Source organism: Typopeltis vanoorti, chromosome 17 (genome assembly GCF_054136105.1).
Source record: "Typopeltis vanoorti isolate ZY-2024b chromosome 17, IOZ_Tvanoo_1.0, whole genome shotgun sequence".
In the NCBI taxonomy this organism is placed as follows: Eukaryota; Metazoa; Arthropoda; class Arachnida; order Uropygi; family Thelyphonidae; genus Typopeltis; species Typopeltis vanoorti.
Genome location: NC_143565.1, coordinates 7,659,948 through 7,681,306, shown reverse-complemented (window position 1 = coordinate 7,681,306; position 21,359 = coordinate 7,659,948). Strand labels below are relative to the sequence as shown.

The 21,359-nt window shown below is 35.7% G+C and overlaps 1 protein-coding gene across 1 annotated transcript in view; it reads left to right on the top strand.

The window, feature by feature from the left end:
- LOC150097117 (luc7-like protein 3) overlaps positions 1 to 21,359 on the top strand; it is a 202,468-nt gene that overhangs the window by 17,059 nt on the left and 164,050 nt on the right. The window contains 2 exon segments of the mRNA XM_090407037.1: positions 10,393 to 10,477; positions 10,479 to 10,532. Of these exon segments, the coding sequence (XP_090263163.1) occupies positions 10,393 to 10,477; positions 10,479 to 10,532 (139 nt within the window).

The window sequence follows — 21,359 nt, the reverse complement described above, 5'->3', positions numbered from 1 at the left end:
GGAAGGATAGGCAAGACAGAATGGCTATGCTGATGATGATATCAGATGATTTGAGTTCATTTGGAGTAGAGAGCTATGGGTGCAATTCTGATAACAATTTTCCATGTAGCAGTTAGTTTGCAACTATCTGATATGGGGTTGAATCTAACAAGGTCAAATGCATAATGCCATGTTACAGATCTAGTGGATCAGTTGCTAGTAGCAATGAAATGCATCACCGCATCAGCTTGATGGATGCTAAACTAGTAATCATCATGGGTGACATTATCAGGATATTGGTGAAATCTCATGAGAAAAATGAAACTAAATTTATTGAGCTGTTGTGAACTAGCTTGTCAAGCATCACCTGACAGAAGGGATTTGAGGTCAAAGAATGTTAGATCTGATTATAGTGTTGTGGGGGAATGGGACTTAGTAAAAGACATGACTGTTTGACCTCTGGTTGTTAACAGTGATCGTACTGTACTGATCTGGGAAATGGCTAAGTATATGGATGTTCCATTCAGCAAAAGTTGCATGCTGAACTATAAACAATAAATTATGACCAACTGAGCAGAACACTCGGTTCAGTCCCATGGTATCGGTTGCTAGATAGGAAGTATATTGGCAGTGCTTGGGAAATATTAAAAAATAAATCAATAACGGAATATCAGAATGTGTCCCTACAGTTTGAAGAATAAGAAGGGTAGGGGCGAAATGGTTGTGCAATCTATATTATGCATTAGATTCTCAAGAAAAAGATGTGAAAAGAATACCATGTGCATAAGGATGATGCCATCTATAAAAAGTATAAGCCACAAGCCAGAACAGTTACAAGTATTGTATAGAAAGCTAAGTCTGAAAGCTGATTTTGTAAACTGAAGACAACCAAAGAATACTATCATTATGCTGCAGGTTAAGGAAGGAAGGAATGTGAAAGAATAACTATTAAATGCAAATGATACCAGAAGAGATTGTTCAAACTAATGAGTGCTCTTACTAAGATCTATCAACCTGGTGTGTATAGCATTGAGCTGAATGCTATTCTTCACTGGATGAAGAAACTTCAGTGTATGAGCAGAAAGTACTTGAGCTGTTGCATAAAACTGAATAAAAATTTGGCAATAGGGTCTGACGGAATACGAGCAGAGATGTAGTGTTCAGTTGAACTGACTGTGCTTGGACTAGGCTGCATATAACTTGAGTTCTCAGAACAAGTAAGATTCCACAAGAAAGAATGTATAATTCCATTGAACATGGGTCATGCAAAGACTATTTCTATCAACCTGTCAGTATTTTTGGAGTGGTGGTAATTAAGTTGGTAAGTGCTCAAGTTAACGTGTGTCGGTTCCCCCCCCTTTTTTAACGTTTGGTCATTTGCGTATTTGTAATAATTTTTGGCTTTTACTTTTACTACTTATTGTACTCTTATTTGTGTTATTTATTTTTTCTTAATTGTACTTTAATTCTTTCTTGAGATTATCCTATTGTAAAACTGTGCGTGCTATTACTTGCTATTTATAAAACCTGGTTGGTTACTGTGCCCTTTGAAATACCGTTATTCTAATTAGAAGTGCGTGCTTTCTCTCTCATAACCTTTCTTGCTTATACTATTGCATACTATGTTTATCTACCTTTTGCACTATGAGTCTCATGCCTATGGATACTAGAAAATTTATTTATTGAGACTGCGCCACTAATATTTTTAACTGGCATAAAACTCAGTAATACAGCCTGTTGATTTCTCTCTCTTTCTCAAACACAAATTCCTTCAGTAAAACTTTACACAAACAGTTGTGGTCTATTTGCACTTAACTATACGCTTCGGCTATCTCATGTAAAGTTTCCTGCTCAAAAGTCTGTTTTTTTTTTTTTTTTTAGGAACAATGCATTGTAAAAAAAATAAATAATCAGGCGACACTCTATAGACATATAATTAAAACACATTTATTTACATTTAAATAAGTACATGAAATAAGCAATAGGAAGGTTCTCTGTCTACTTATCCTTTTAGTATAAAGAAATAAACTTTCTCTTTTCAATATTAAATGACTATACAATATATATAAGTAATTATATATATTGTATAGTCATTAAACTTAACAAAAATCAAATTTTAAAAGAGGTAAACCGTGAGTAGACATAACTATACATAATAAATAACGGAAAAACTCACGTAGAAATATTATTTAATAGTATAATTTTCGCCTGTGTGTCACAGGCATCTTCAGTACAATTAGGCACAAAAATTAAACACTAACTGACAATTCCAAAAAGCGCCACCTAAGTAGCTGGTGTAAGATAACTAAAAAGGTCAATAACTTTCCTAAAAAAATAAAAAAATAAATAAAAAAAAAATAAAATAAAATAAAAATAAAAAATTTAATACAATAAAAAGTTAGGAAAGATTAGCTGATTTGTAAAGTACTATCTCCCATAAAGGGGATAGACGTAAGCCGTCGGATCTGTTTAAGTTAGGAGAATGAAGTAGAGTTTCACATGCTTCTTTATAAAGAAGCATGTGAAACTCTACTTCATTCTCCTAACTTAAACAGATCCGACGGCTTACGTCTATCCCCTTTATGGGAGATAGTACTTTACAAATCAGCTAATCTTTCCTAACTTTTTATTGTATTAAATTTTTTATTTTTATTTTATTTTATTTTTTTTTTATTTATTTTTTTATTTTTTTAGGAAAGTTATTGACCTTTTTAGTTATCTTACACCAGCTACTTAGGTGGCGCTTTTTGGAATTGTCAGTTAGTGTTTAATTTTTGTGCCTAATTGTACTGAAGATGCCTGTGACACACAGGCGAAAATTATACTATTAAATAATATTTCTACGTGAGTTTTTCCGTTATTTATTATGTATAAAAATCAAATTGCTGTGACTAAATTACTCGTAAAGAGATTAGCTAGCTATGACAAGTTATCTTACAATTTATGTTCCAGTTAACAAATCAGAGGACTCTCTTATAGATATTTTTTATTACTATTTCTTATCAGTCCATCTATGACATATCTCCTGGATTACAAAAAGAATGTACATTAAAGGTTGGACACACTTACAAAGGCTCTTTGTCATGACACCTTCCATAGGTCCTGTATCAAAGACTTGGTAATTTTTCTTTCATCTTAGGCCTTGCTTCAGGGGGCGTTTCATCAGTGTATTAGTTGTTCTTAGACTGCCATTTTTTTGGTACTCAAAAGCTCAGGCAAAAAGTTTCGGCATACAGGCTTGAAGATCATTCTGAGGCTTTTGGCTTTGGTTGACTTCCCAATTTTTTTCTCTGGCATGGGTTTGCTGTAAAGTCTTTCTCTGGGTCAGTATGCTTCTGGTTCTCCTCCGACTGGCTCTCTTCGGTGACAGCACCTCACCTCTCCTTCTGTCAGCAACTGGATCTCACCTCCTCTTTTATTTTTGCCTTCTCGGGATCTTGCGTCAAGGGTTGTAAACCCCGAAGAAATCGGCAGTTCTTCTTGATCCTTTTGTTAAGGCTGGCCCGTTCTTTTTTCTCCTCCGTGCACTCTTTTTTTCTTTGTCTTGTCGAGCAGCGGAAAATTCTCTGAAACTAGCGGACCTCTTTGATACTAGCTTTGAAGGTGTTCATGCACACAGCTTACAAACAACTTTCTCACACACTTAATCGTAAACAACTTTCTTGTGCTCTTATACATAGCTATTATACATTATGCAAAGTTCCAATGGCAAAGCATTGTCTTTGTTTTTGACATTCTAGAAACTTTAGTTAAAACTGTAAATACAATCAATTCCCATAGGGTTATTTACATAATATTTACCATAAATGTTATGTAAATATCGTAAAGCCCTTTGGTATTTCTAAGCTACATCGAGTTTTACAAAGGTTCACCTCTTCATGAAAAATTTTTCCTTTAATATGTTTCTGTGTTGTGTCTCATGGATTCTCTGGGTCAGACAATACTCAGATTTGTCATTTAATGTTGAGCAGGGAACGCCATCAGTCTGACCTGCGGGCTCATTTGGGTGCAATTGATGCTGTGATTCATGTTTGTCACTATCCCTAATTCCTTTCCGACTGCTTGCTCTCTTTTTATTTCTCCCATTACCGGGTTGGTGATCTCCACTATCATTTATATCTGATATGTTTACTTCTATTCCATTCTTTGCATTTTTATTTGTGGCCTTTAATTCCTCTTTCTCATTTGCCTCCACCTTGACACTCAAGATGTGTAAGGTCTCTCCCCCTATTACCTGTTCAGTATCTCTAACAGTTGGGGAATCGGGCAAAGAATTTACCTCTTTCCTATCAACAATTTTATTTTTCCTTGCCCTCCCCCTTTTCTTAAATGGGAATGGTTGTTCCGTGTGTTGCTCTCATCAACATTTTCACTAGCATGATGCCTTTGACTACCTCTCTGCCTGACAACTTGTTTAAATCCCAAAATGGAAATCTCTCCTTTAGAGAAATTAGAAGAGAACTCATGCTTCTCTAAAAAGTCAGTTCCGAGTACTATCTTTTCCATAGTTTGAGAGGATTTCGGGTGAATTAACAACTCAGGTGAAACGCTTAACTTAATATCCGGCAGCCACATGTTTACCTTCACTTTCTCCGAGGCATAAATAGTGGGGTTTGTTATTCCCTTCAACATAACAAATTTTTGCAGCCTCCACAGGTTAGGACCCATGCTTTTAACTTTGGAAAACTGAGATATCAGGGTATCCTTGAATTTATTGTATTCCAAAGTGTGTCTCAGTATGGGAGAGGAATACAAAAAATTCTTGGCCCTTCCAATCAGTTTATTTCTTAAGATTATTAGAAGCTGGAAGTCCGACCAGTTTCTGACATTACGCAACACATTATCATGGTCCTCTCCAGAGAATTGAGGGATTAGGTGAGGATTAGCTGTTCTAAAGAATTCTACATCCCCCATCATGTTAGTACTAGTGGCTTCTGAGTTACCGCTGTTCACATTCATGGTTCTTAAAAAAATTTCTTACACTACACACACACACACACACACACACACACACACACACACACACACACACACACACTTTCTATTTAGTTGCCTGATCTTTATCTGTCTACCTATCCTTTTGGTATAAAGAAATAAACTTTCCCTTTTCAATATTAAATGACTATACAATATATATAATTACTCTGTTACTTCTCTACTTAAAAAAAAATCAAATTGCCGAGACTATATTACTGATAAAGAGATTAGCTAGCTATGGCAAGTTATCTTACAATTTATATTGCAGTTAACAACTCAGAGGACTCTAGAGATTAGCTAGTTATGGCAAATTATCTAACAATTTATATTCCAGTTAACAACAGATCAGAGGACTCTCATAGATATTTCTTATCAGTCCATCTATGACTGATATCTCCCTAGATTACAAAAAGAATGTACATTAAAGGTTGGACACACTTACAGAGGCTCTTTGTCATGATGCCTTCCATAGGTCCTGCATCAAAGACTTGGTGATTTTTCTTTCATCTCAGTGGTCACTTCATCGGTGTATTAGCAGTTCTTGGACTGCAATTTTTCTGGTACTCAAAAGCTCAGGCAAGAAGTTTCAGCATACAGGCTTGAAGATCGTTCTGCCTGGCTTTGGTTTTTTTTTGGCTTTTGGTTGACTTCCCGATTTTTTTCTGTGGCATGGGTTTGCCGTAAAGTCTGTTTCTCTGGGTTAGTATTCTTCTGGTTCTCCGCCAACTGCCTCTGGCTCTCTTCGGTGACAGCACCTCGCCTCTCCTTCTGTCAGCAACTGGATCTCACCTCCTCTCGACTGCCTCTGGTTCTCTGCCGAAAACTGCTCCCGATGTTCGACTCAGTCCTCTTTTATTTTTGCCTTCTCAGGACCTTGTGCCAAGGGTTGTAAACCCCGAAGAAATCGGCAGTTCTCCTTGATCCTTTTGTTAATGCCAGCCCATTCTTTTTTCTCCTCTGTGCGTTCTTTTTTCCTTTGTCTTATCGGGCAGCGGAAAATTCTCTGAAACTAGCAGACCTCTTTGATACTAGCTTTGAAGGTGTTCATGCGCAGAGCTTACAAACAACTTTCTCACACACGTAATCATAAACAACTTTCTTGTGCTTTTATACATAGCTATTATACATTATACAAAGTTCTGATGGCAAAGCATTGTCTTTGTTTTTGACATTCTAGAAACTTTAGTTAAAACTGTAAATACAATCAATTCCCATAAGGTTATTTATATAATATTTACCATACAATACATAGAGACAAACAAGGTTATTTTTGTAACATTTCTCACGAGACTTGATCGTAGTAAAAATTGATGTAAAGCCCTTTGGTATTTCTAAGCTACATCGAGTTTTACACTATCCCTAGGTATCTCTTGTCTTATTCTGCACACTTAGTCCTAAATGCTCCTATATAAGGTGAAGTTGTTAGTGAATTGACCCAAGTATTAGACAATTCTTAGATACAGATAGCAATCTCTTAAGCTGAAAGGAACTTAGGAAAATTTATTTGATTTTTGACTGCGCCACATAAGTTCCTAATTAATAAGTTTCGGAGATAACCTGTAACACCTATAGGATAATTCTATGAATTATCTAAGGCTTAATTTCACAATCATGACTATTTTTTATTCACAGGTTCAAATGTTTTTTCAAGACAGTCCATTGAGTAAAGATCAGGCGAAAGTCTCCTTTTAACAAAAAAACGTGTTTAATGCAACATGAAACAAATATTACACTGTTCCATACACTTTATACAGTCTCACTTTTAATCTTATTCTAACCTTAACTCATAACCTTAAACAAAATAAAGAATCATTCATTTACATAGAGAGAAAAACCTCATGTCCTACAATATCTCAATTTTGCTATATCATCTCCCTAAAAGTTATCCCATATCTACCCTTCAGTCCTAATTTGTTTCTATCTGCTGCATCGTTAAAGTTATAGGAATGTTATAATCAGAAGATCACAATTCTCCTTTCGCACCTTACTGATAATACTGGAAAATGTACTCGCGAGTCCATTGTGATGTACTTTCCTTCACGTGGTCCTACTTTGTTTCTGCAGGCTGTCCGACTTATTTTTCTTTGTACACTGCTTGATAGTCATCTCTTCGTGGGTTCACTTGTGGGAAGAGCAGTTCCCATTTGCAGATGGTACTGAATCGAGTCAAAGACGCCCTACGTCTGATGCACTGAGCGAACTCCTAACTGCAATTCATGGAAATTCCTCTGTACCTACCCGTAGCTACAGGCGCATTCCGATGAACTCTAGTCAGGTCTGCGAACTGTCCCAAGAAGAATGTGAAAACGAGAGAGAACCTCCTAAAGTCCCCTATATACTCCTTTCTTCAGGTCCCTGTTTTAGGGTCGGAGACCCCCGAATGTCCCATGTGCAGGCTACGTCAGTCATTTTACACTTATATAAAGAAATAGGTTGATATAGAATCTGTACTTCACAGTGCACAGCATGAGTTTATTAGGGGGGATGAATGTTCATGTTGCAATAACTTACTCGCATTTTATAATAATATCACAGTTGAATGAAACAAGGCCAGTATACCATGATGCTTTAGGACTTCGTTAAGGCTGTTGCATAAGCTGGAGGAGACATGGGATTGTCTATTAACTAACTAGCATGGATAAGAGGATTGCTTATTGGCAGATTTTAAAAAAATGGTGTGTATGTGGGGAAGGGTTGCAAGATTACGGTAACTAGCTATGTACTACAAGAATCAGTCATTGGTGTATTGTTATTCAGTCTTTGCATTGATATTGGGAAGGATTTGACAGTAGACATATCTATTTGATGATGCCAAGATAGGAAGAAATGCAACTGGCTTGTATAGTACTTGCAGAATGATTTGAATAAGCTGGAGTTGTGGGTTTGTGAAAATGGTTATTTCAATGTTAGTAAATGTAAAGGTATGCACTTTGATGTAATGAGATATCCAGTGGCATATTTTATTGATGAAATTATGTTTAAAAAGATCCTGTCAGGCCAGAGATCTTGGGAGGTTTAGGAGATAGGAAGTTTCAATGACCATATGGTCCGCGCGGTTAGCCTAGTGGCTATGCGCTTTGCAACCATATGCCTGGGGAAGGAGTGTCCTAGGTTCGATTCCCGTCGGTGACGTGAGGAGCTGAAGGATCTTCCTCAGCCATAGCCAAGTTAGCCAGTCTAGGGCGTGGACAGCAGGGTTTTTTCCCCAGTTTATTCTGGGGTTTTTCATCCCGCAAACTGGCCTTGAGAACTCAACATTACAGGCCATAGGATACACCGGGGCATAAGGCTGACCACCTTATCCTGTAAACGGAGTGAGATCCGATGATCAATGGACCCTCGACACCGCAAGGTAAAAGAGGGTATAAGGAAAATGAAATGAAATGTAGTAGAAATTCGGTTTGCAGTTTTGCTAATAGTAAATTAGCAAAACTACCTCTTCCTAATTCCAGAAACTGTAATGCTTAAATTAGCAAGATATAACAACTTCTCAAAAGCAGATCTTGTATCATTGCTACCAAATTAGATAATCTTTTAATTAGAAAACAGATTCAAGCAGTTCCCCACTATTACAGTCACCTCACCCTACCACTTATTTGCCAGAATAGGGATCAAAGCAGAACCTAGAAATGCTGAAATTAACTTTGACATGTAAGGATAAAGAATTAATTTTGCCTCTTTGCCTTGACACAATCTTATGTGGGCTACTATGCACAGATCCCATCTCATCTCTTGGTTTCTGTGGTGATGCAGATACAGTGACATACACCATAATTTAGTATTAACGATCGTAAATTATGAGAACAAATTGAGAGTTTGTGGATTGCAAACAAGAAAAAGAGGAGTGATATGATAGCTATTTCCAAGCTTATGAAAGGATCATATACAATACCAGTAGATGGAATTTATTTTATAGAAGGATGAGGAAGAGGACAACACTCATGGAAGTTGAGAATTAATGCAGTCAAGAAAGGGGTGAGCAGTTATCTCATAGAGCAGTGTGTGATTGGAGTGGATTGTCTTTGTAGGTGAGTGCAGGTAGTGTGAGCAAATTCAGGAAAAGGTATGAAAGCTGGTGTTGAATAATTTTCATTACTGACTCCTTATTTGGTAATGATCATAATTGACTTCAACTCACATGACCATATTCTCCATAGCTTTAATATTGTCATTAAATATCTTATTATTTTATTATATTTTTACCAGTGACATATGCCTTATGTGTTATTTAAGCAATAAAGTACTACTGCAGTGATAACCACATTATATCTGATATATTGTAGTATACCAGATACTTTGCAAGCAGCGTTCCTCCACCTTATTCTTCCAGCAGTGAAAGTGACATCCTATGGAGTGACGAAGCTCATTTCATGTTTATGGAACAGACTGCCACATCAGGGCTACAGAAAATCCCCATGCATTTCACCAAGTTTCCTTACATTTGCCAAAGGTTCATTAGGATTTATGGCCAAGTTTTTTCATTTATCAAGCCAGGTTTTTTTTTTTTTTTTTTTTTGAAGAAATCAATCAAACCAGACATGTCACCTTGCATGGTCATGGCTGCATGCTATCTAGACATGTTGAGTGGTTTTGTCATCCTGCAGCAAAGAAGTTACCTGAACACAACAGTATTGATGCAAGATGCACCTCCCACATAGGATGTGAAGTTCAACAATTATTGCAGCAACATTTAACAGAGGATAGAGTAATCAGTTGCTCATTTTCTATGAAATAAGTGACCATTTCATAGACCTTAAGCCCTATGATTTTTGGCTTTGGGGTTACTTCAAAAGCACGGTGTATCAGGGCAATATTCTTCACCTTGTATATTTGAAAGACAAAATTGCACATCATGTGTGAAACCTTTTGAAGGATCAGTTGTGTTCCACTATAGACAATGCTGTTTGTCCTGTACAAAGTCTAACACATTAACATCACCTCCATTAATCATCTGGATCTCCTTGCAGCATGTCTGCTCTATGCAATATGTTTTATGCATTACATTATTTTATGAAATGAGTGAAATAAATATCATCTGATAACTATTTTCTCGTTAACTCTGAATCATTTCACAATCACATACCATCCGGTCCACATTATTGCAATTTTTTTCTACTCACAGTGCCATATTTCTTCTTTCAGTCCATTTTTAAATTTTTTTTTTTTTTTGTTTTGTCAAAATCTCTTCTCCAAACCCACCAAGTCTGAGGATATTTTGTTTACTGGTTCTCTCTACAGGTTGCTCTGAGTAGGAGTAATTTGAAACACCCTGTATTATCAGTGTTGCATATTATATAATTCAATTTTTTCTTTCTTGCGTTGCAAATTAGCGAAATGAGTCATCAATCAATCATGTCTTCCTTTATTTATTTCTGCTAGCATGATAATATTAATATTTAATTTTGAAATGTCTTTCTTGATTTATTTATTTACCAGTTATGAGAAATCATGGGGCCATCAACAACAAATCTATGAGGATGAATTTTTACGTTTTTGTCAAGGAATTTTATCTGATGTTGAAAAAAAAAATCAGCCGTGCACGACATCGATTGGCTTTAGGAAGTCTGGATGGTGGGGTAGGTACCCAAGAAATTGTGTTTTCTAGTTAGTTTATCTTGAAAAGCCATTTGCATGTTGTTTTTTTTTGTCTCGCCCATCCACAAAAGATTTTTGTAATCTATAATTTGTAATATAGTGCAGTGTTTCTCAACCTTCTTTCATGAGTGTCCCATTTTTTAATATTAGTTTTTGTGGTGCTCCTCACATCCCCCCCCCCCCCTTTTGCAATTCTTCTGTTGAGACACTGATAAAACCCAGAAAAGTTAGAAACAAAAAAAAAACAATTAGGAATTAAATTTTTTAAATATTCATACAAATTTAAATATGTCATATCTTTCGAAAATTATATAGATCTGGCATCACTGCACAGACCGGTGAATCGTATTGGCCTTTTGGAAACATTCGTGATTTCATCATGGGAAGTCGTGAATGTTCTGAAAATGTTTCTGTGAGTATAAATAAGGCTTGGAATGGCAAGACAGCAGTAACAGTGACCAACAGTGAGAAGTTGATGGCCAGTGAATTATTTTACTCCTATTTGCAAGGACTGTGATACATATTTTAAAACAAACTTTTTTAGTGTAGAAAAATGGATAAATTTTTAATTGGATGTAAGTAGGCATCTGACAGCTAAGGAGTGTCGGCGTCAACAAATTCAGGTTCATAGAATATAATATCACTCTTAAAGTAAAATCAAGTAAGTATGCTGCAGGATATTTAGATTTCAGTTTTACAAAGACTGAAGTAAATGACGAAAAAAGACCACTGTTATTTGCTCAAAAATTTTGAAAACACTTCATAAGGAGTATGTTAAACCTCGAGAGGTCTTTGCTGCCAAACTAAAATGTTTTGAAAAGCAAAAATCTAGCATTAAAAACACTTTGTCTATAAATGAAAAAGCTTTACTAGCTTCTTACAAAGTTGTATATAAAATAGCCAGGTGCAAAAAGCCCCACACTATTGGAGAAGACAAATTCTGCCAGCTGGCTGTGATTGATATTGTGGAAACTATGCTAGCAGAATTATTTATTTATTTAGCATATGGCTCACACATGAAAAGTTACATTACATTAATCCTTAATATATATGGACATAGTAATAGACATATGTACAATAAGAAAACATAATACAGTCATAAAAGAGACACTCAAGAATAGGCTACAACTGAATGTTTAGGTTGATTATCCAGTCGACTGCACTTGATGTAGCATGGATGAAGTCTGACAGGTTTCCACTGTATGCACATAGGACACATTCTGCAATATGATTTAATTGTCTGGTGGGGTGATCCACAGTTGCTCCTGGTCATTTGTAAAGGTGGTCTGCACATCTGCCATGGTTGGTGCAGATTCGGTTAAGGGCAGACCAAGTTTTCCGAGGTAGGTCAAAACCCGAAGTTATCTGTGTTGGGTCCACTAATTCCTGGAAGATCCCTGTTGAAGTGTTACACCAGGACTCGGGAATCTGTTGTAGTGTAGCAGTTTGTGGTTGAAGTAGACCATGAGTTCTTTGTTAGTCTGGTTATTGTTCAGGTGGAAGCATGAAACTTGTGTTTTGCTAGGATTCGGGCGTAATCTCCATTTGCGGAAGTATTCATCTAGGACTGCAAGGTCATTTGTTAGTGTATCTTCCATTGTAGTAAAATTGGTGTGTCTGGTGGCTATGTCAATGTCATCAGCATAGCAAAACTTCTTAGAGGCTGTATGAGGCATATCTGCAATGTATAAGTTAAAAAGGAGGGGAGCCAGAAAACTGAGCCCTGTGGTAATCCATTACATGCTTGCAGAAAATTTTACTAAACAACTACAGTGTATACCTCTATCAAATGATACTGTTGCTTGGCAAATTGGCAACAATTTTTGTCGAAGCTTTGTGACGAATTATTCTCAATTCAGACAGCAACAAGGATTGTCATCACAAAATCAAACATAAGCAAATTTAATTGCCTATGTTTGATTTTGTGATGGATCATCAGCAGTTGAAAAGTTATTATTTTGTAAACCAACAGAAAGAACAACCACAGCACCAGTTGTTCAAAATATTGGACGATTTTATATGCAAGGCAAACATATATACAGTGGAAAAATTGTCTTGAAATTTGCACTGATGTTTCTCGAGTTATGTCTGGAAGGTTTAAAAGTTTACAAGCCCTCGTGAGGAAAAAATCCCCAGTTTATTTGGACATGTTGCATGATTCATAGGGAAACTCTTATTGCAAAGGAAATGAGTCCTGGTCTAAACATTGTGTTAACAACAGTTATAACCATGGTGAATTACCGTATTTGCTGGCATATAAGATGCACTTTTTTTTCTTTGAAAATAGGTCTGGAAAACAGGGTGCGTCTTATATGCCAATACTCAGTTTTTTATTATTTTCATTTCTGGAAATTTTCTCTGTTCCGAGTTACGCGATTTCCTTCTTGCTTCCTTGTGGTGTGTGAGAGTATTCCAGTTATGTAGAGTTCAGTGGATGTGCATGCCTGTCATCAACGATCACAGCTATATTCCTGTTAGTTTAAACTTTCCAATTGTTGTCACGGTTGTTGTGAATGGTGATAAATTTCTGCCGTTAAATTTTCTCTAAATTTCTTGGCAAATTATGGTTGAAAAACGGTGGCATTACTACAATATTGAATACAAGCTACATGTGATTGCATATGCTAAAGAACATGGAAACAGGGCTGCAGTGAGTCATTCCTGAAAAGGAAAAAATCCCCAGCAGAAAAATCCCCTAAGAACTTGGCAGAATCAGGAAGAGGATCTAAAAAATCAACTCACAGTAAACATAACCTGCGAAGTGGAACCGCAAAATGGCCAGAACTTGAGGCAGTACTGAATACTTGAATTTTAGACCACAGAAAAGCAAGAGTTTTAGTGTCTACAAAAATTATTATTCATCAAGCGAAAGCGATAGCCACTAACAGAAGGATCACCAACTTTACTCGATCAACATCATGGTGGTCAAGATTCATGAAGAGAAACCATCTATGTATGCAGACTAAAGCAAAAATATCACAAAAGATGCCAGCCGAAATACTGTAAATTCATTATAATATTCAGTGATAAAGTTTTTTTCCTAAACAATGTGTACAAAAAAGGGGGTGCATCTTATACGCCAGCAAATATGTTATATAAAAATGAGACCTTTAATAAGACTTTGCAAAGACATGGCTGGAGTAGAAAATTCAGTGTTACTCTTTTGCTGTGAGACAAGATGGTTATCACAAGGAAAATGTTTGCAATGTGTTTACGAATTAAGAGACGAAATAGCAATCTTCTTAGAAGAGGAAAAATCACAAAGCAGAGAAGTTTAGAGACTACTTGTTTGTGATGAAATTGAGCTACTTGGTGGACATATTCAAGAAACTAAATATATTAAACCTGCAACTCCAAGGAAAAAATACACATATCTTAAGAGATGAGTGACAAAGTTAATGCTTTTTGTAAAAAAAAAAAAAAAAAAAAAAAAAAAAAAACTAGACTTATGAGACAAAAAGGTAAAGCAACAAAAATTAGAAATGTTTGTGCAAATCAAAACCTACAATTTAGAAGAGTAACACATCAAAGTTTTATTTACAACTATTGAAAAACATTTAACAATGTTGACGAAGAATTTAAACTATTTCATAACCAAAGGCAACATAATGTATGAGTGAGTTAGAAACCCATTTCAAATTACCCTTTAAGGTTTCTCAATTGAAGAAGAGGAACTATTTATACACTACACGTCAAGCAACGAAATCAAAAGACAATTTGCACATCTAAATCGCTGTTTGAATTTTGGGCCGGTGTTGATTGATGAATTTTCTCCACTGAAGTCAAAAGTTTTTCGTGCACTTTGCCATTTCCAACAATCTTTGTCATAGGGATGCTTTAGGGTCAAAGCTATATAACTGAGAGGAGATCTTCACATAGCCTTTAAAGGAATGCGAACTGACCAGGGCTTCTGATCTAATGTCCAATCCTCACCTTCTTGTGGTGTACCCTGTTAGGTATCTAACTGGATACTGAACAAACAAGGATGGGCTGGAAATTTGGGATTAGCCGACCAAATTGTATTCTTATTGGCTTAAACCAAAATACAAAATGATGGTACAACATGACAGAATTTCATGCCACCTGGGGCGTCGCCTGGTTAAACAAGACCCCCTTTGTTTTCGCCAGGGAACCCAGGGCAAACAGCGAAAAGTCAGCTACTGGAACAAATCTGAAAAAACACCAAAACTCAACATCACCAGAGTTAAAGATCGATAGTATCAATACACGAAGCCTGAATAGCAAATTTGTTGAAAGCTTATTTTTCACTTGGCCAGACTATAATAAATTTAGTTTAATCCTTTATCCAAGTGTGTGCAAACAAAGTTTGCGCCTGCAAGTATCTTCAGGACTGGGGTAAAGGTACAACACTGGGCGACTCCTTGCAAAGGTGGAGCAAGCTTCCAACACTCCTATTTCAGTATCTTCCATAATGCAAAACACATCTCCTTGCATATATGTATAATGTTATGCATTAAGGGAAGGGCCGCTACCCAGACTAGTTTCGACCTTTATTGAGGTCTCTTCAGTAGGAGCCAGGCCTAAGTGGAGATACCAAGGCAGAAGCATTAGCAAGGTCATCTCCTCCTATAGGAGCTGCCAAACGGTGTGCCACCTTTTTATTAATTTACTCTGGATTTAGAGAAAGATGTTGAAAGTTTATTTTTCACTTGGTCACTTGTACCACTTTATCCCAGTCCTGAAGATACTTTCAGGTGTAAACTTCGTTTGCACACATACTTGGATAAAGGATTAAACTAAATTTATTATAGTCTGACCAAGTGAAAAATAAACTTTCAACATCTTTCTCTAAATCCAGAGTAAATTAATAAAAAGGTGGCACACCGTTTGGCAGCTCCTATAGGAGATGACCTTGCTAATGCTTCTGCCTTGGTATCTCCACTTGGGCCTGGCTCCTACTGAAGAGACCTCAATAAAGGTCGAAACTAGTCTGGGTAGTGGCCCTTCCCTTAATGCATAACATTATTCATATCCGCAAGGAGATGTGTTTCGCATTATGGAAGATACTGAGATAGGAGTGTTGGTAGCTTGCTCCACCTCTGCAAGGAGTCGCCCGGTGTTGTACCACTTTACCCCAGTCCTGAAGACTCTTATAGGTGCAAACTTTGTTTGCACACATTTGGATAAAGGATTAAACTAAATTTATTATACCTGAATAGCAAAGAAATGGAGCTAGCTGAGCAATTAGATAAGTACCAGATCGATATAGTAGGGGTGACTGAAACAAATAAGACAAAAGCTGGTGAGATCTTTCTCAGCAATAAATACAAAATGTTGTACTCAGGCAATGACAATCAAGGAAAAGGAGTAGCCATAGTATTGAACACTAAATAAGAGACTAATCTTGAATTGCGGGCAATGTCAAGTAGAGTGATGTGGGCAGATATGAGAATGGGGAACTGGACAATGAGACTTTTTTGTGCCTATGGTCTCACAGAAGGCTCTACTAAGGTAGAAGTGGAGGAATTTTTTGAGGCTTTAGAGAAACAACTGACACAATGAAAAAGGAAAAGTTGGTCCTTTTTTGGGATCTAAATAGCAGATCAGGACATGGTGAGACATACAAAAATTTTTTGCGAAAATTTGGAGAAAATGGAAATCTAGTAATAATGGCAAATACCTGTTGGATTTCTGCTCAGGACATGGACTGGTTATTACTAACACAATGTTCCAATATAAAAATGTGCCAAAAAATGTTTTCTCCCTGGTGCAGGACACCAGAGTGTACAGAGAATTTGAAATTGGAAGTGATCACCATTTAGTCTTGAGCAAGATAAAATTGAATTTCATATTGAAAAGAAGAACATGTAAGAAAGTCTTGAAGCAAATAAAAGTTTAGCAGCTGTCAGTTGTGAACTGTAGACTAAAATACACAAATATTATTCAAGAAAAAATGAAAGAGTTTGAGAACAGGAACCAAACCTTGGAGATTTATTGGCAAGCCCTGAAAAAAAACACTGATTGATTCAGCCAGAGAGGCATGTAGTGAGGTTGTCTGTAAGGATAGAAATATCAGAACTGCATGGTGGACACAGGAAGTTAAAGAGGCAGTGAAGGAAAAGAAGAAAGCATGTCAAAAGTACCTGGCAAATAAGTCAGCTTGTGCTCTTAGAGAATGCAGAGACAAATGTAAGAAAGCTAAACACTGTGTAAAACTAGCTAAACAGAAGTCATGGGAAGACTTTGGTAAGAACATAGAAAATAAATATCAAGAAGGTGGCAAGATATTCTGGAGGGTGTTGAAAAAGCTCAGGAATGGAGGAGAGTGCTGTAAAAGGAATTAGAGAAGGTGACATTAAAACTGGAGAAAAATATATCCTTGAAGTATGGAGTAATTACTTCGCTTATTATTATCTATATGGATCACATTTGAAGGGAAGTGGTATTAAACCTGATATCAAAATTGGATATGTATTAATCTCAGTTCTTTGCTTTATGTAGATGATGTTATATTTCTAAATAAATCTGCTAGAAGTCTGCAAGATTCCCTGAAACAAGCAGTGATGACAGCAGAGTGGTAAAAAAACACTAACCAGGCATGCAGTGAGTAATACTTATCCATACTTGAAGTAGAAAAAGCCATGAAAAGCCTGAAATGTGGAAAGGCAGCAGGAGTAGATGATATTCGACCAGAAACGCTCAAGTTTGGAACGTGGACAGAGGGACAATTTCCAGATGATTGGAGTAGAGCTCACATAGTACCCATATATAAAAAGAGAAATAAAACTGAATGTGAGATTACATTACTGAGTGTTCCTGGTAAAATATATGCAAGTATACTTGAAAAATGATCAAGGATTGTGGAAGAGAAGCTTGGTGAAGAACAAGCTGGGTTCAGGCCAAATAGAGGCTGTCATGATTAGATTTTCACTTTATGACAGATAGTGGAGAAATCATGGGAATATAACAAAGATCTGTATTTAAGTTTTGTAGATCTGGAAAAGCCACATGACAAGGTGCCAAGATAGAAGCTATTCAAAACTCTACAGTTATATGGTGTCAATGGGGAATTATATCGAGCAATACTTAGTCTTTATTTGAGTTGTAAGTCAGCAGTTAGAATTGAAGGAAGTATAGCTAGGTAATTTAATATTAAATGTGGTTTCAGATAAGGATGTACATTATCTGTTGTAATAGATATGGTATGAAGGTCAGCATTAAAAAGACAATGAAAATAGGCAGAAACATTGAAAACTACATTGTGAATGGAGAACCTATAGAACAAGTAAAACATTTCACCTACTTAGGCACAATTTTTAGTGATGATGGTAAATGAAATTTACCATCTTCACTAAATTTAGTGTATGGTAGTTAGTGTTGGTATGGTAGGAAGTCAGCTGAATAAATTTATATGGAATAAGAGAGAAATTAGCCAAAACACTAAATTAGCTATATAGAAGACAGTTTTAACTTATGGATCTGAGAGCTGAGTTAGAAGTAAAACACTTGACCAAAGACTAGAGACTGCAGATATGAGAGTCCTGAAAAAGGTTATAGGCATGAACAGATGGCATCAATGGCAATATCATATTAAAAACGAGGATATTAGGAAAGAACTTGACATTGTCAGCATCCAGGAATGCGTTAGCAGAGCTAATCTCAGGTGGTATGGTCACTTAAATAGAATGGGCGAGAAAAGATTAGCAAAACAAGTGTTCTCTGCCAGGTTGGCAGGAAAACGACCCAGAGGAAGATTAAGATATAGGTGGATTGATACAGTAAAAAGTGTCTTAGAAGACGTAAATATAAGATCTGATAATATTGATGTCTTCATAGGTAACAGACTGATTTGGAGGAAAATTGTAGGTAGGAAGTTAGTACTACGTGAAAAATTTACATCATTACTATCCTATCCTATACACCCCCTTCAGGGTATATACCAGGAATTTGATGATATCTTTGTGAAATGAGGTTTTCTGCAGTAACTGCCTTAAAAACAAAATATAGATCTCTGACACTCTTAGCTCTCTATATTTAACAATTTCCAATGTATCACCATCATATGAAAAGCTTTACTCTGCAACACAGTCCCAAGGAAGCTATTAATTTTTGGATTCATCGTTATTGTTTAGTTTTAATTAGTTGCTCGGTATATTTTGCAATATTGACATGTTCCTGTAAACGTAACTAGTTTATTCAGTACAGTGGATTTTATACATTTTATTTTATTTTCAGAGTGTATTTTATGCTTTTGTTTCAATAAAGTAGTTTTTCCTTTGATTTCCACTTTCTTCGCACACCTCCTCAATTATTTTGTCCCCCCAAAGGGCATGCCTCATAGGTTAAGAATCACTGCTATAGTGCATTGATACTGACTGGATTAAATTTTTTTTTTATTAATTTTATATATTTTTTGTATTTTATTTATTTTTTTACTTATTTATATATATTAAACATTTATGCATGATGTATGTGTATTAAATATTAAATTTTTTTTTTATTTTGCTTCCACCCATGAAACATTATTTGCAAACTTATAGTATATTTTGTCCTGTAGATGGGCGTGCTAGGGATATATATATTTTTTCTATTTTTATCAATTTTATATATTTTTAATTTTATTTTACATAGTCCAGAAACTCTGTTCTAGAGAGTAAACATATAACTTTCTCAAGCCACTTCAGGCTTCAATAAGCAGGAAGGTGGTCTCATAACAGGCAGTGAAATTCATCTTTCACCTAAAGACAATCACAAACATTCATTTCCATGACAGGATTTGAACCTGCTGTCTGTTGGTGTATTTATTAAACATTAATGTATATTAACTCACTTATGTATATTTTAAAGGAAAATAAAACTGAATGGGAAAATTACAGAAGAATTTCTCTACTGAGTTTTCTGGTATGATTTATGCAAGTATTCTTGAGAAATGGCTAAGAAAAATTATAGAAGAGAAGACGCTTTGAGAAGAACAAGCTGGGTTCAGACCAAACAGAGGTTGTCAGGATCAGATTTTCACATTAAGACAAATAGTTGAGAAATTCATGGGAATATAACCAGAATCTGTATTTAAGATTTGTATGTAGATCTGTTAAAGGCATATGGCAAGGTACCAAGAGTAAAGCTCTTCAGATTACTGTAGTTATGTGGTGTAAATAGGACATTATATAAAGCACTACATAGTCTCTGTTTGAGTTGTAAATCGGCAGTTCGAATTGGAGGAGGTACAGCATGATGGTTTGATGTTAAGTCAAGTGTGTGAAAAGGGTATACATTACCTCCACTGTTATTCATCATCTATATGGATCACATTATGAAGGAAAGCAGTATTAAAACTGATATCAAGATTGGAGATACTGGTCTCAGCTCTTTACTCCTAAACGAATCTGTCTAGTCTGCAGGATTCCCTGACCAAGCTGAATAACTGCTGTAATAAATTTGGTATGAAAATCAGCATTAAAAGGACCAAGACAATGAAAATAAGCAGAAACATTGAAAACATCGACTGTATCCTGAATGGAGAACCTATGGAACAAGTAAAACATTTCATCTATTTAAGCACAATTTTTACTGAAGATGGCAAATTAAATTTGGAAATAGACAGCAGAATTAGCAAAGCTGGTATGGTAGAAAGTCAACTGAATAAATTTATGTTGAATAAGAGAGTGATTAATCAAAACACGAAACTAGCTATATACAAGACAGTGTTCAAACCAATTTTAACTAATGATCTATGAGCTATGTTAGAAATAAAACTCTTGATCAAAGACTGGAGACTACAGATATGAGTCCTGAGAAGGATTAGGGGACTGAACAGATAGCATTGATGGCAAATCATATTAAAAATGAGGATGTTAGGAAAGAACTTGACATTGTTAGCATTCAGCACTGTTAGCATTCAGCATTCAGAGCTAATCTAAAGTAATATGGCCACTTACACATAATGGGAGAGGAAAGATTAGCTAAACAAGTGTGCTTTGCCAAGATGGCAGAAAAAAGACCCAGATGAAGATGGAAATGTACCTTAGAGGACAGAAATATAAGATGTGATAATATTGGAATGTTGACAGATAGCAGACTAATCTGGAGGAAAATTGTTGATAGGAAGTTAGTAATGATGTAACTTTTCATGTAGTATTATCATAAGATCCTGTACAACCCCTGAGGCTGTATGTCAAGAATTTGATGATAATGATGTATATTTTATTTATTTGTAATATCTGAAACATTTGATCATGAAATTCACGTTTGGGATGTTTCAGATATTATCAGCATACTTGGAGCATATAATGTTCTTGGAGTAGCAAACAGTTATTGCATAGGCCAGATGTAGAGATCATATCGGTTAATTCATTTTATTTTATGTTATAGCAGTTCCAACAAAAGGTGTAGAACAAAAAGGAAGAAGAAACCTATTAATATTTGATGGAGTGATAATTGTAAAATCCATTAGATTAAGATAAAAGAACACATCATTTAAAGGAGTTTAATTTATACTGGACCTCTTTACTAGGTTTGGACACATTCTTTTATCTTATTAATATATGATTTAAGCTTCTGTATTTGGGTTATGATTTTTTGAATTATCATTAAATGAATATTGTAAAAAATAATCTGGTCAAGAAACCAGTACCAAATAATTCTCACTAGATGGACTTAAATGGATAGACTCTAACCTTGGAATAGTAGTTTCCAAATGGGATTATGGATTGGGAGAAACTTGTAAAAAGTTAGAGCATTTCAAGAATTTACACATGAATTAAATAGATATAAAATGCATGTTGGACAGAGTAAGATAATTTTGAAGAAAGACAGCATTTTGCTACTTTTATGAAAGATTGAAGAGT